The sequence below is a fragment of the Adiantum capillus-veneris genome, chromosome 21 (assembly GCF_014529385.1).
Source record: "Adiantum capillus-veneris isolate H3 chromosome 21, ASM1452938v2, whole genome shotgun sequence".
In the NCBI taxonomy this organism is placed as follows: Eukaryota; Viridiplantae; Streptophyta; class Polypodiopsida; order Polypodiales; family Pteridaceae; genus Adiantum; species Adiantum capillus-veneris.
In genome coordinates, this window is record NC_140951.1 from 21,137,775 (window position 1) to 21,149,585 (window position 11,811).

Here is an 11,811-nt window from a genome sequence, read left to right on the forward strand (position 1 = left end):
GACTGCTTCTTGGGAGTGATAACCATAGGGACAACCATTCTGAGTGCTCCATTGGCACAATAATACCTTCTTGCATTTTTTCTAACTCGACTTTAACTGCTTCTGCATACTTGGGGTTGAGCTTGTAAGCTCGTCCTCTGACCGGCTTAGCCCCCTCAACCAGAGGGATTGTGTGGACTTCTAACTCTGTTGGGATCCCTTCCAAATCGTGGTAAGACCAGGAAAACACATCCTTGAAAGAGTGCATGAAAGAGATTACCTAGTCGAGTAGCGTGGGTTATCCCATAACCAAGCGGCTAACATGATGATGGTTGTCAGGGTCGCCTAGGTTGACTTCTCTGACGGGTCAGGCGGTGTAGTTGGCGACCTTGCCGCCTTTGTGAGCTTCCGAACATCAAGAGATGGCATTTGATCGATATTGAAATCGGCATACTCTTCTTGTAACCATCCCGGTGGAAGCTCGTCGAAGGGAAGTTCATTTGGTACATAGGATAGCTTGGACTATGGCAGGGTATTAGACACAGGTGAGGCTGAGGGTGTAACCCCTGGGTCAACTCTTGTAAAGGAGATTTCTTACCCCTTCGATGGTCTTTGATAGGCTCACCAAGTCCAAAGGCTTCTATTGAGGGGCCAACTGAGCTATCAACCTCTGGGAGCAATGGAGTCGGTGCGCTGGGCTCAGTCACTGTAGCAACACTAGAAGATGGTGTATCCTCTGGCAAGGCTTGAATGGAGACCACATAGGAAGGCATGGAGTGGGTAGCCTCCAACCACTCTAGCAGGTCTTCTTCTGGTCCATCCAATGGAGTAGGCTGGTTCAGTTGGGGAGTTGACTCCATTGATAGAGAACTATGATTCACCACCGGATCCATTTTCCCTCCAAGGCGAATAGGTTTCATTGGATAGCCCGGGCTACGTATCCACATTGAATCAATTCTTCAATCATGTAATGCCTTTGTGTGTCGGAGCCATGGTCTTCGATGAGTAATGGAAATCCGCCTTCAATCTGAGGGAGGCGAACCACAACAAAACCTAGGTTGAATGTGAAGTCCTGTACCTGTAGAGGGACCTTGCCTACTATTCCCACAGGGTAGACAGTTCTCTGATCTGCCAAAGTCACTGTAAAGGGAGCGGGCCGGGTAGGCTGGAGACCCAATGCCATCATAGTGAATTCGGGCATTAAGTTGATACCCGACCCACCATCCACTATGACACCGGAGAAGTCGTGCCCTAGAATAGACGTGGTGAGACGAGGACTTCTAAGTTCTGTAATCAATGAGCGGAGCAGTGGGAAATGAAATCATGTAGGACTGCACTGGTAGGTGCCCGCCACTAGACCTTGCACCCGGATACAGAGTTTGAATGATGGAAAGGGTGTCACTTTGAAAATTTGCATCAAGTCGAAGCATGTCGTACAATGGTACTTGCTGAAAGGTGTTTTTTAAGATAGTCTCTACTGTAGGCTTCTCTCTTTTGATCAGTGCTTGCTCTGGTATCTTGAGCCTCTGCAAGTCCTCTACTATTCCATGAAAGCACCATCAACATCTGAGAGAAGAGAGGTAGGTTGGCTCTTGGCACTACCTGCTGGTTTGTCAGCTACTAGGGGAGTTTGACTCATTTGTGTGACTGGAGATGAAAAAGTTGGACCGTCAGGGAGGCTGAGACCAAGAGCAGCTCTCTGTGCCCGTGTGAGCACACCAGCAGGCTCTTCCACCTGGTTCAACCCATTTTGAGAGGCAACTACAAGAGTGGAAGGCGGGGCCTGTGGAGTGGTGCTTACTGTGATTGGGTTAATCTTTGGGAATGTAAACTCTTGCTGGTTCTGGCTTGTGCTTGCAGATGTGGATGCGCGTTGTTTGGGCAGTCCTTACTATAGTGATCCTTAGCTTCAGGGCAGTGTCGGCAAGGAGGGGACCCTTCTGGCAACGGACATTTGCTTTGATAATGTCCATACTCCCCGCACCTGTAGCTCAAAATTGGCCTATTGGAGGGGCGATGTGGTTTCGGCCCTTGCTGCATGGGGACGAATGTTGATGTGTAGAAGCTTTGGGGAACTGAAGGTGATAGTCATAGGGTGAAACCATGTTGGATGCAGATGTCAACCCTTGTTGAAGGTTGGGGGCGAGGCTTTGCTGTAGCTGCCGCATTCCCTTTAGATAATAGCACTCTTTGTCATCATGGCCAGGTTTCTTGCAGAAATGGCAGTAAGCTCGAAGTGGGCAGTCCTGAGGAGGATGCCCTGGAGAGCGACAGGAAGAACACCACACCATCGGCGGCTTAGTGTCTTGCTGTGGCCGGAGCTCTTCTAGCTCCCGCTTGATTTGTGCTAAAGCCTCTTGCTGTGGAGATTTTTCCGATCTAAGAGAGAAGGACCTCTCCTCTTGAAGTGCTCTTTGTAACTTCAGTGCTTCTAACTGCCTGCGTAAAGACAGCAAGGGGTCAAAGGGTTATTCCGTGAGTGCTGAGGCAGTCTCCACCTGAAGGGGGTCCTTGAATAGCCTCCTTGCTCCTTCTATCCTGGTAGCGGCCACTATAAACTCCTCCAGAGATGCTTTTGGTCGAAGACTTTCGCGTAGTTTCTGCTGAGATGTCTTTGGAAGAGCTTTCTCTACCCACTGTTTGACCATAAATTCCCCTAGTTGCTGAGGAAGCTTGGCAACCAGAGACTTGGTTTTAGTCATGAGTTCTGCAAAAGTCTCCTCTGGCTGGAGCACCATGTTGGTCAACTCATCCAAAACCTTTTCCTGGAAGTCACCTGTACAGAATTGTTGTCTTAAAGCTGCCCAAGTTGCAAAATGGTTCTCTGCAAACTGACTGGACTACTTGTCTGGTAGATGGAAAGAGTACCAAATAAGCATCTTCTCTATTAACACCATGACCTCTACAGAGAGAAACAAACCTCCTTGCATGGTCGTCTGCATCTTCTGAGGAGAGTCCCTTGAAAGTAGGAAACTTGATGTTTACCTTGGCCAAAACACTGCTCAACGCCTCCATGGCCTCTTGCTCAGGAGCCTGCTGCTCAATAGCTTGCTGTAACACAATGGGAGAGAGATTTACTGGGGAAGGTGACGTGGAAGATGTAGAACCGGATGGAGGAATGGATGATGCTGTATGTGGAGGTATGGGTGATGAGGTTGGTGGACTTCTACTAGGTACCAAGGGTTGATGTCTTCTATTGTAGTACTTCAGAGGACTCAATAGTGCGCTTTGACGCTCTAATGACCGCCTTGTATGTGTCATGCAGTGACCACAAACCTAACCAAGCTTTGGGCAAGAAGACCTTTAACTGGTTGAACACAGGTCTAGACTCTACTAGACCAGGGCAAGTGACTAGACCACCTGGCTGGACCAGGGACGAGGAAGGACTAGACCATGGACGATGAAGGACTAGACCAGGACGAGAGCCTGGTTGGACTAGGGTGAGAGAGGATCGACCAGCAGGGCGAGAGACTAGGTCAGCTAGACTAAGCTGTCTAGGGTGTAACTGGATCAGACGAGCAGGCTGCATTGGGCAAGGCGAAGTAGGCGAGGCTAGGTAAACCAACTAGCTCCTTGATTTGTACCTCAACAAAGAGTGAGACTTCAGTTGAGGTCCCACCAGGCGTGCCAAAAATGAGAGCACCTATAGCGCGGATAGTGTGTCGTGCTCTCTACAATGGGTGCGCCTCAGTGTAATGTGCGTGACATCTCACTCAAACAGAATGAAAACACAGGAAACAATAGATAACAGCAAATCAACACAGAGACACATCAGCAGACCAGAACATATGGACTCAACTATCTCAAAGGAACTGATACAGATTCTAGCGTGGCAACACACTTAGCTCCAGCCCAGAACTCACGGGTACAATGGGTGTTGAGGCTCAGATGTGCAGGATGGTGTAGACGTGCTGTGTGTATAGACTTGCTACTCTAGACGACGACAACGCTGGACCATATATAAAGAAAATGATAATCATGACCCAACAACTACTACTCATATGTACAACCATAAAGAGCCACCAAGGGCTCATAAATGTCAGCCATCTAAGTCTATCTCCACTGAGTGGTGGTGGTGACCTGGCCACGATGTCCACTAGACCACCGTCCGTATCCCTGCCACGTGTCACTGCCCAGCCCAGAGAGTCCGTCCAGTGTGAACTAGACGAGACCACTGTACTAACTGTGTGTCCTGTGAAAGTGACACTGTAGCCTGCTACACTCTCCCCCTTGCCTCTTCGTCTCTCTCCTGAAACGCTGTCACCCCTTGGTGTGTCTCCATTGACTGTAGCAAACCTCGATGCTGATGGGGCGAAGTAGCATAAGGCAATATAGATAAAAATCCCCTCATGTAACTCCACCTTGATCCACATAAAGCGTGCCTTTGCATCTCTAGCCACAATCTGTATCCTGCTCTGTAGCTCTCGTCCATATAGTATTGCTACCCCTCTTGAGCCTCTGGAAGTGTGGTGCCACACACTCTTTGTGTGCGATGACTCCCATACATATCCCTGCACCCTCGGTAGTCCTCTCTTTGGGCTCTCATGTGTCTCTGTCAGAAGTATGATATCTTGATCCTCCATCACCTCCTCTAGTCTCCTCGGATGCGTCCACAAGGAACCACTGCAAAGTGTATCTTTGAGTGAGGTGTCGCATAGGCTACATGCCATCAATGATGACACGGCCATCTTTTTAGATGGCCCTCTTGCCCTCCTTGCGGGCCTGTAGCACTCGAGGCATGCATGCTCGTCGATGCTCAACTTGCATGCGTGTTCATCAAGGTATATGGGCGGCCCTTGTAGAACTCGCAATGCTCATTGCTACCCTTTCTCATGAAAGTGGTCCTCTCCTCTTCGTTGGGAAAGTGGAGGATGAGGGCTCTTTTCTTGGTTGTATCTTCCCTGCTCTCCAAACCTTGGGAAACGGGAGAGATTCGCTGGTTGCATAGTCCTTTGGCGTCTTCCTCGGGGGTAGAGGTAGCTATCTCCATAATGCCTGTCACTCTATATTGAGGTGCCGTGCTTGTCTCATCTTTTCCTCTTCAATTGTTGTTTGTATAATAAGTTGCTCATCTTTGACTTCTTCCCGGAGGTTCTTATGCACTACCTCTACCCATCCCTCCTCCTTAGCGTCCATCTTCCCCTCAATGGAGTCGGCCATGGCTTTTGTTTTTATCTCGACGGCTTCGGCGATGGTCTTTGTGAGCTCCTCTTTCATTGCTTCCTTCACTTCTACAATTTCTCCTCCTCCACAAATCACATGATGGCTGGTCTCACAAAGAGGCGACCTCCACTTTGAGGGTGCTAATTTCTTGCCTCATCATGTCTCTTTCCTTGAAGATGGCCTTCCGCCATTCATCCATCTCCTTTCTCCATGTATGCATCTCCTCTTCGAAGGCGGTGAGGCGCTTGTTGGTGGCTGTAAATGTTGCTTTGCTCATCCTACTCGCCAAAAGAGAGAGATTGGCGGCTACAAGAAAAGGAGGGGGGGCAGGGGGTTCAGTCGAGGGGTGCAGCGCAGCAGCAAGGGGGCTGGCACTGGCAGGCAGCGGCTAGAGAGAGAGAGAGAGAGAAATGAAAATGAAATGAAATGTTATATTAACGTCTTCAAAAGGCCAAAATGACCTATGAGACCAATCAGTTACAAAATAGTGAATCTAATACCATGTCTGGGTACAAAAGAACTAGAAAAGAACTAGAAGTGGAACAAAATACTACTACTACTACTACAATCTAAAACTACGTGGGTGTAGCAGCTGATACAATAGGTACCCGGTAAACTGGATGTAACAGTGTGTGAAACAAAGATGGAAGAAATGGTGAGGATCCATCCTCATCTGCACTCTGGATGTCGAGAGAGTATGGCTCGAATCTTCTGTTGTAGTCTCCGTCGATGCTGTGTAGCTCCTCTCCTCAGTCGCGGTCGTCTGTATCTCTGTAGCTCCAATGCTCGGTCGATGAGAGTGCCAGTAGTGGTCGAATGAGTGTGGGACGAGCTCTGCAGTGGTGGCTGCTCCTCTGGCTGTCCCATATCTAGTGAAAAGAAATCTGTAATGTGTCTCTGGGACTGCCTCTCTCTAGCTCTCCCCAGTAAAGTGTCTCTATACCTGTGTAACTCAAGTAGATATAGTCCAAGACATCTCTGATCCTCATAACTCATGACCCTAGATAGAGGACCAAAACCCTCTCTGAATAAGCAGTGGAAACGCCCCCGTATCTCATAGAACACTGTGCAATGACATATGTAGTGCAACTCTGTCTCTGGCTCTCTTTGGCATAATCGGCATATCCTGCTGTCTGCTGGTATCCCTCTGAATCTACCGGTCTCAATCTCGAGCTGATGTGAGGATGTGCGTATCTGACCAATGGCACAACGCAAACCATGAGACATATGTGTGTCCATGTAGCTGGGTCGAATCACAAACCCATCTCCTGTGAGGTGGAGAAGATGCTCTCTATAGAAAGCCATCTTCGTGCTCAACTCCTGATGCGGCTCTATCCATGTCCTCCTGGTGTCGAGCTGGATCAGGTCCTGACGAATGAGTCTAGTGATCTCCACCCGTGTAAGAGACAGCGAGGGTGCCTGAAGAGAATACTGGAAAGGGGGCAACCTGTCCATGGTGAAGCCATGCGTCTGAAACCATGAAGTCATCTGCGCATACCAGCATGAAGTGTCCCCCTGTAGAGCTAACTGTCTGGAAGACTCAAGGGCCAATCTAGCATATCTGTCTCTAGTAGTATCCCATAGGCTGTGCACAAAGGACACTGATCTGGTAAGCGCCTCAATCTCCATGGGGGGGGCAGCTAGCTCTGCTCGAATGATCGCGTGAGGTACGGAGGCCTTGGCTCTAATCAATCGGGAGATCATAGATACCAAGGGCCTCTCCATACTTCTCCAACCATCCTGGCCTACAGAAGGTCCCCATACCTGTACCCCATACATCATAGCTGAGGCTACTAAAGTATCAAAGAGCCATAACTTTGTCCGAGGTTCCTGGAACTGAACCTGCGAACACATCCTCTCCAAGCCTCCCAAGGCCGCATAAGCTCTGGTCAGTCTAGTCTTTGCTGCTCTCCCCAAAGAAAACCTCGGCCCAGTGAAGACTATCCCAAGGTAAGTGTATGCATCTGTATACTCCACAATCTCTTGAGAGAGAGAGAGAGAGAGAGAGAGAGAGAGAGAGAGAGAGAGAGAGAGAGAGAGAGAGAGAGAGAGAGAGAGAGAGAGAGAGAGAGAGAGAGAGAGAGAGAGAGAGGAGGAGGAGGAGGAGGAGAGAGAAATGAAATGTAATATTAACGTCTTCAAAAGGCCAAAATGACCTATGAGACCAAACGGTTACATTTGGTGAATTTAATACCAAGTCTGGGTACAAAAAGTACAAAGAACTGAAAAGAAAATAGTGGGTAGGGGTGGAGAGAGAGAGAGAGAGAGAGAGAGAGAGAGAGAGAGAGAGAGAGAGAGAGACGTCCAGTACGACTCTTGTCCAGTACGACATGGGAGACGTCCAATACGACTATTTACAGAGGCGGACATTGAGGATGGCCTTCAGCGACCGATGCAATACTTTCTCGGACAACACCCGATGCCTGCCATCCTGTTTCACTTTACTTCATCTTTATTTTGTACCCAGACAATGTATTACATCCACCAAGATTGTATCAGTTTGGTCTCATAGGTCATTTTGGCCTTTTGAACACATTTAATATAACATTTCATTTCTTTTCATCTCTCTCTCTCCCCCCTACGACGTTAAAATTCTCTTCTCTCTCTCTCTCTCTCTCTCTCTCTCTCTCTTTGTGTGTGTGTGTGTGTGTGTGTATCTGCTCTGTGTCCAGCGGCCGGCTTCCCTTGCACTAGTTCTCCCTTACTAGCATAGCGGCACTGTTAGCAGCACTCTTGCTCATGCTTGTCTGGAGCCACTGAAGATCACAGAGTTCACTTCTTCCAAATTTGGAGCTGTTCATTTATATGTTTTCAGATCATTCAAGGGCGAGTGCAGTAGACTTACAGTTCTTATTGTGGTAGATTTATATCAGCCTCCATACCTCTTTGTGCAGCATTGGGGTGGCACTCAATAACCTCATTTTACCTTACCCTTTTTGCACTCTTACGTATGCCTCGTTTGCATTCCTCCGTACCTTAAAGCTCAATCCCACTTCCAAGTTCATTACTAGCCCAAACTTGTTCATACCAACAATAGTGGGCCACATTCCCCTCATTGAATGCTTTTGAGCCATCTATTTCTGCCTATACTATGAAACATTGCTAATGCTACAGCAGCTTTTTTCAGCTGCCTTTTCTCTACCCCAAAGCCATGAACTTACGAATTTTGATGCTTTGTTGTAGAAGCCGTAGGTAAGTCCCATCTGGAATTATATCTTCTGGTGGTTGGAATGCAGAGCCATGTTTGTAAATGTGAAGGAACAAATACAATTTGTAAATGTCATTATCTGGACTAAGTAGAAAGTGGTTCGGCTAAAATTCTTTAAGGCAGTTTGAGCCACTGATTGAGTTTGCTTATGGCATCGATGCAGGTTGAATTGCTGCAAAATCAGCTGATGGAAGCCCGGCTATGTGCGGAGATGGCACAGAAGGAGGCTGAGTGTCAAGGCAAAAAGTTGGAGGCAATTCTGGTAGCTGCTGACCAAAAGGTGCTGGCAGTACATACCACCTTGATGCTAAATGCTCACACGGTGTTTGTCTTAAACTTAAATCTGTTTTTGCAGGTCACAGAGTATGAGAAGCATCGGTTTGCAGCTCTTAGAAGAGCCAAATGGGCAATGCAGCAGGCAAGAAAAAATACAGAAGTGACTAGAAGAGATTGTGAAGATGCTAACAACCGATTAGCAGAGGAGGTCACGAGGCATAAGGAAACACAGCGGGAACTTGCGATGCAAAAGCGGATGGTGGATATTTATGCAGAGGAAACCGTTAGTGCCAAGGACCATGCCGAAGCAGAAAAAAGAAGATGTGAGGAAATATTAGTGAAACTGGAAGATATGGCCAGGAAGATGGAGGCAGAATATCAACTAAGGAAGCAGGCTGAGGAGAGAGCTTCTCAGGACACTTGTGCAAGGTCTACTGCACTTGACTCTCTGGGAAAGAAGCCCCAGGGATATTATGAGTACAGTTTCCAAGAGCTACAGTCTGCTACAATGAATTTTAGTGAAGAGAACAAACTTGAGGAGGGTGCATATGGTACCGTTTACAAAGGCAAATTGCGTCACACGACCGTTGCAATCAAGGTTCTAGCACAAGATAGCCCACATGATTGCCAGCAGTTTGAAAAGGAGGTAAGTAACAGTGTTCAATAACTTCATGCCTAACCAGTTGATTGTTTTCCTGACTACACTAAAACTTCCTATTTTCAGCTAGAGCTCCTAAGTTGCATTCGCCACCCACATATGCTGATGCTACTTGGGGCTTGCCATGAGCGACAGTGTATCGTATACGAAATTATGGAAAATAGTACACTGGAGGACCGCCTCAATTGCAAAGGCGGAACTCCTCCTTTGGCCTGGTACATCAGATTCAGGGTCTGCCTGGAAGTGGCAAGAGCACTACTCTTTCTCCATTCTCTGTCCAAACCCATAGTTTATTGTGGTCTAAATCTGTCAAATATCCTACTTGATAACCACTTTGTTAGCAAAATCCGTGATGTCGGTCTAGCTGGAGTATTGTTTCCGACTTACAAAGGCAGCGCGCCTGTAGGATCACTTGATTACACCGACCCCAACCATCACCATTCTGGTAATGAAAGCTGTGATTGTGATGTGTATGCATTAGGCATTATCATGTTGCAGCTTCTGACAGGAAGACCTGCTGGTGGAGTTACTAACCTGGTGAAGGAGGCAGAAAAGAGCGGAAAATTTGCAGAAGTTCTCGATGGTTCTGCAGGTGAGTGGCCTCTTGAAGAAGCAAGGAAGCTGGCCAGGATAAGCTTGCAATGTACAACAGTGAGGAGGGAACGTGCAAATCTCGAGGAGGACATAGTTCCTGTATTGGAGAGTATTCAGGCTGTTGCTGGTGAAGCAGCTGCGAAGGTGGTGTGTGTCAGGCAAGCTTTGTCGAGGACAAGGCCTGTCATCCCAAGCGTCTTTTTCTGCCCTATACTGAGGGTAAGAACAAGTTTATTTTGTTCTGTGAATTGTTGCAGATTGTTTGCGGTAGGGTAACTAACTGCCCAGGCATGTGCTTCAACAGGAGATCATGGATGATCCCTACATTGCGGCAGATGGATTCACCTATGAGCATTGTGCCATCAAGGTTTGGCTACAGGCAAACAATACCTCACCCATGACTAATCTGAGGCTAGATCACAAAAGCCTCACGCCTAATTACACAATGCGGTCGGCTATTAAAGAATGGCATGACAATGGCTTGATTTGAGCATTCATGCATAGCTTGCTCAAGTGCAAGCTCCTCATCCAAATGCATTGCTATGAGTGGCTACTTTCCTCTGTGTATAGCCTCTCAGCCCGCTTTTGAATAGACATGATTGTCTTGCCATGAGAGTTGTATCATATTCTTCATAGCTATTATGCATCGCTTTAGTACCTCTGTTTCCTCAGTTTTAACGGCTAAAGCTAGGCCTTCTATGAGAGTTGTATCATATTCCCCATAGCTATTATGCATCGCTTTAGTACCTCAGTTTTAACCACTAAAGCTAGGCCTTATATGAGAGATAACAGCCCTTCAGCTTCTCGTCACCATTCCCACATCTTGCAAGTGTACTTCTGTAAGTGTAAATACATTCCTCTACCATCCTTGCTCTTTGAGTCTCATTCTTGTGATGCATTCCATGTGCTATACCGTGCATCATTCAGTTCAGGTCACATTCTTGTCCCGCATTCCGTGTGCTATACCGTGCATCATTCATATATCTGTGTGTAGAACTACTCTCAAAACTACCCAAAATAATTATCGCCACATACATCTGTTCTAATGATCATCTTATTGATAGCATGTTATTGCAGTCAATTCCTCTTTCCCGTACCACGTGGCATTCCTGTATGTATAAGTAGAACTACCCTCAAGATTCTGGACTCAAAATATGTATAGACACTGCCATCCTTTCTGATTTCCTCGATTGATTTCATTCAGTTTTGATTGCCCATGCTATTCATTACAGCTGCTGGCTGGATCCTTTCTTGAACTGGGAAGTCCAGTACGCTGCCCCTCCAATTCTTATTTGAGGTTTTCCTGTCAGAGGAGGAAATTTCCATTTATTTACAACCCCCTGAAGCTTATAGTTAAATACGTTTCTCATTTTTGTTGTAGTAAGCTTTGTCAACTTGGTTTAGAAGGCTTAATATTTCCACTGTAATGCCAATGGAAGGAAAATGAATGCTTCTAAGCGTCACTATTTCAATTATAATCGCACAAAAAAGCGACGAACTTCAAATCAAGCATTGACAATGATTTTGAAGCATTTTTTTGTCAGTATTTTTGGAAATCTGAATTTTGAGTAATTAAGGGGATCTGCCCAAGCAGTGTATTTTCTTGATTACATTGAACCATAGAATTGAGTTAAGTTCATGATTCTAATTTTCTTGGGGAAGGGAGTGCCAAGAGAAGAAAAGGCTATGAGAGTAGTGAAAGTACATGTAATATTTTGCTTTGTGAATCATGCCTGACAGGGACTACTTAATGATGATAGCAGTAGACAATATGAAATTTATGCACTCACATGTCATATGCATTTGACACATCACCTTCTGGAAAACACCATTACTCGCAAGCGTATATTCGCTGCACTTGCAGCTCTTGCAAGTTGACAAAAAGCTTTCGAGGAATCTTCATGAACTTGTGTGGATGGTGGTCATTATTCCA

At 46.7% G+C, this 11,811-nt stretch overlaps 1 protein-coding gene across 2 annotated transcripts in view; it reads left to right on the forward strand.

Moving 5' to 3' along the window:
* Positions 1-11,508, forward strand: part of LOC147430638 (U-box domain-containing protein 52-like) — a 68,150-nt gene extending 56,642 nt beyond the window's left edge. For both annotated transcript variants that reach the window (XM_086493227.1, XM_086493228.1), the window contains 4 exons: positions 8,514-8,630; positions 8,706-9,272; positions 9,351-10,097; positions 10,183-11,508. In XM_086493227.1, the coding sequence (XP_086349353.1) occupies positions 8,514-8,630; positions 8,706-9,272; positions 9,351-10,097; positions 10,183-10,368 (1,617 nt within the window). In that variant the 3' untranslated portion in view covers positions 10,369-11,508. The remainder of the gene's footprint in view (positions 1-8,513; positions 8,631-8,705; positions 9,273-9,350; positions 10,098-10,182) is intronic.
* The last annotated feature ends 303 nt before the right edge of the window (positions 11,509-11,811 follow it).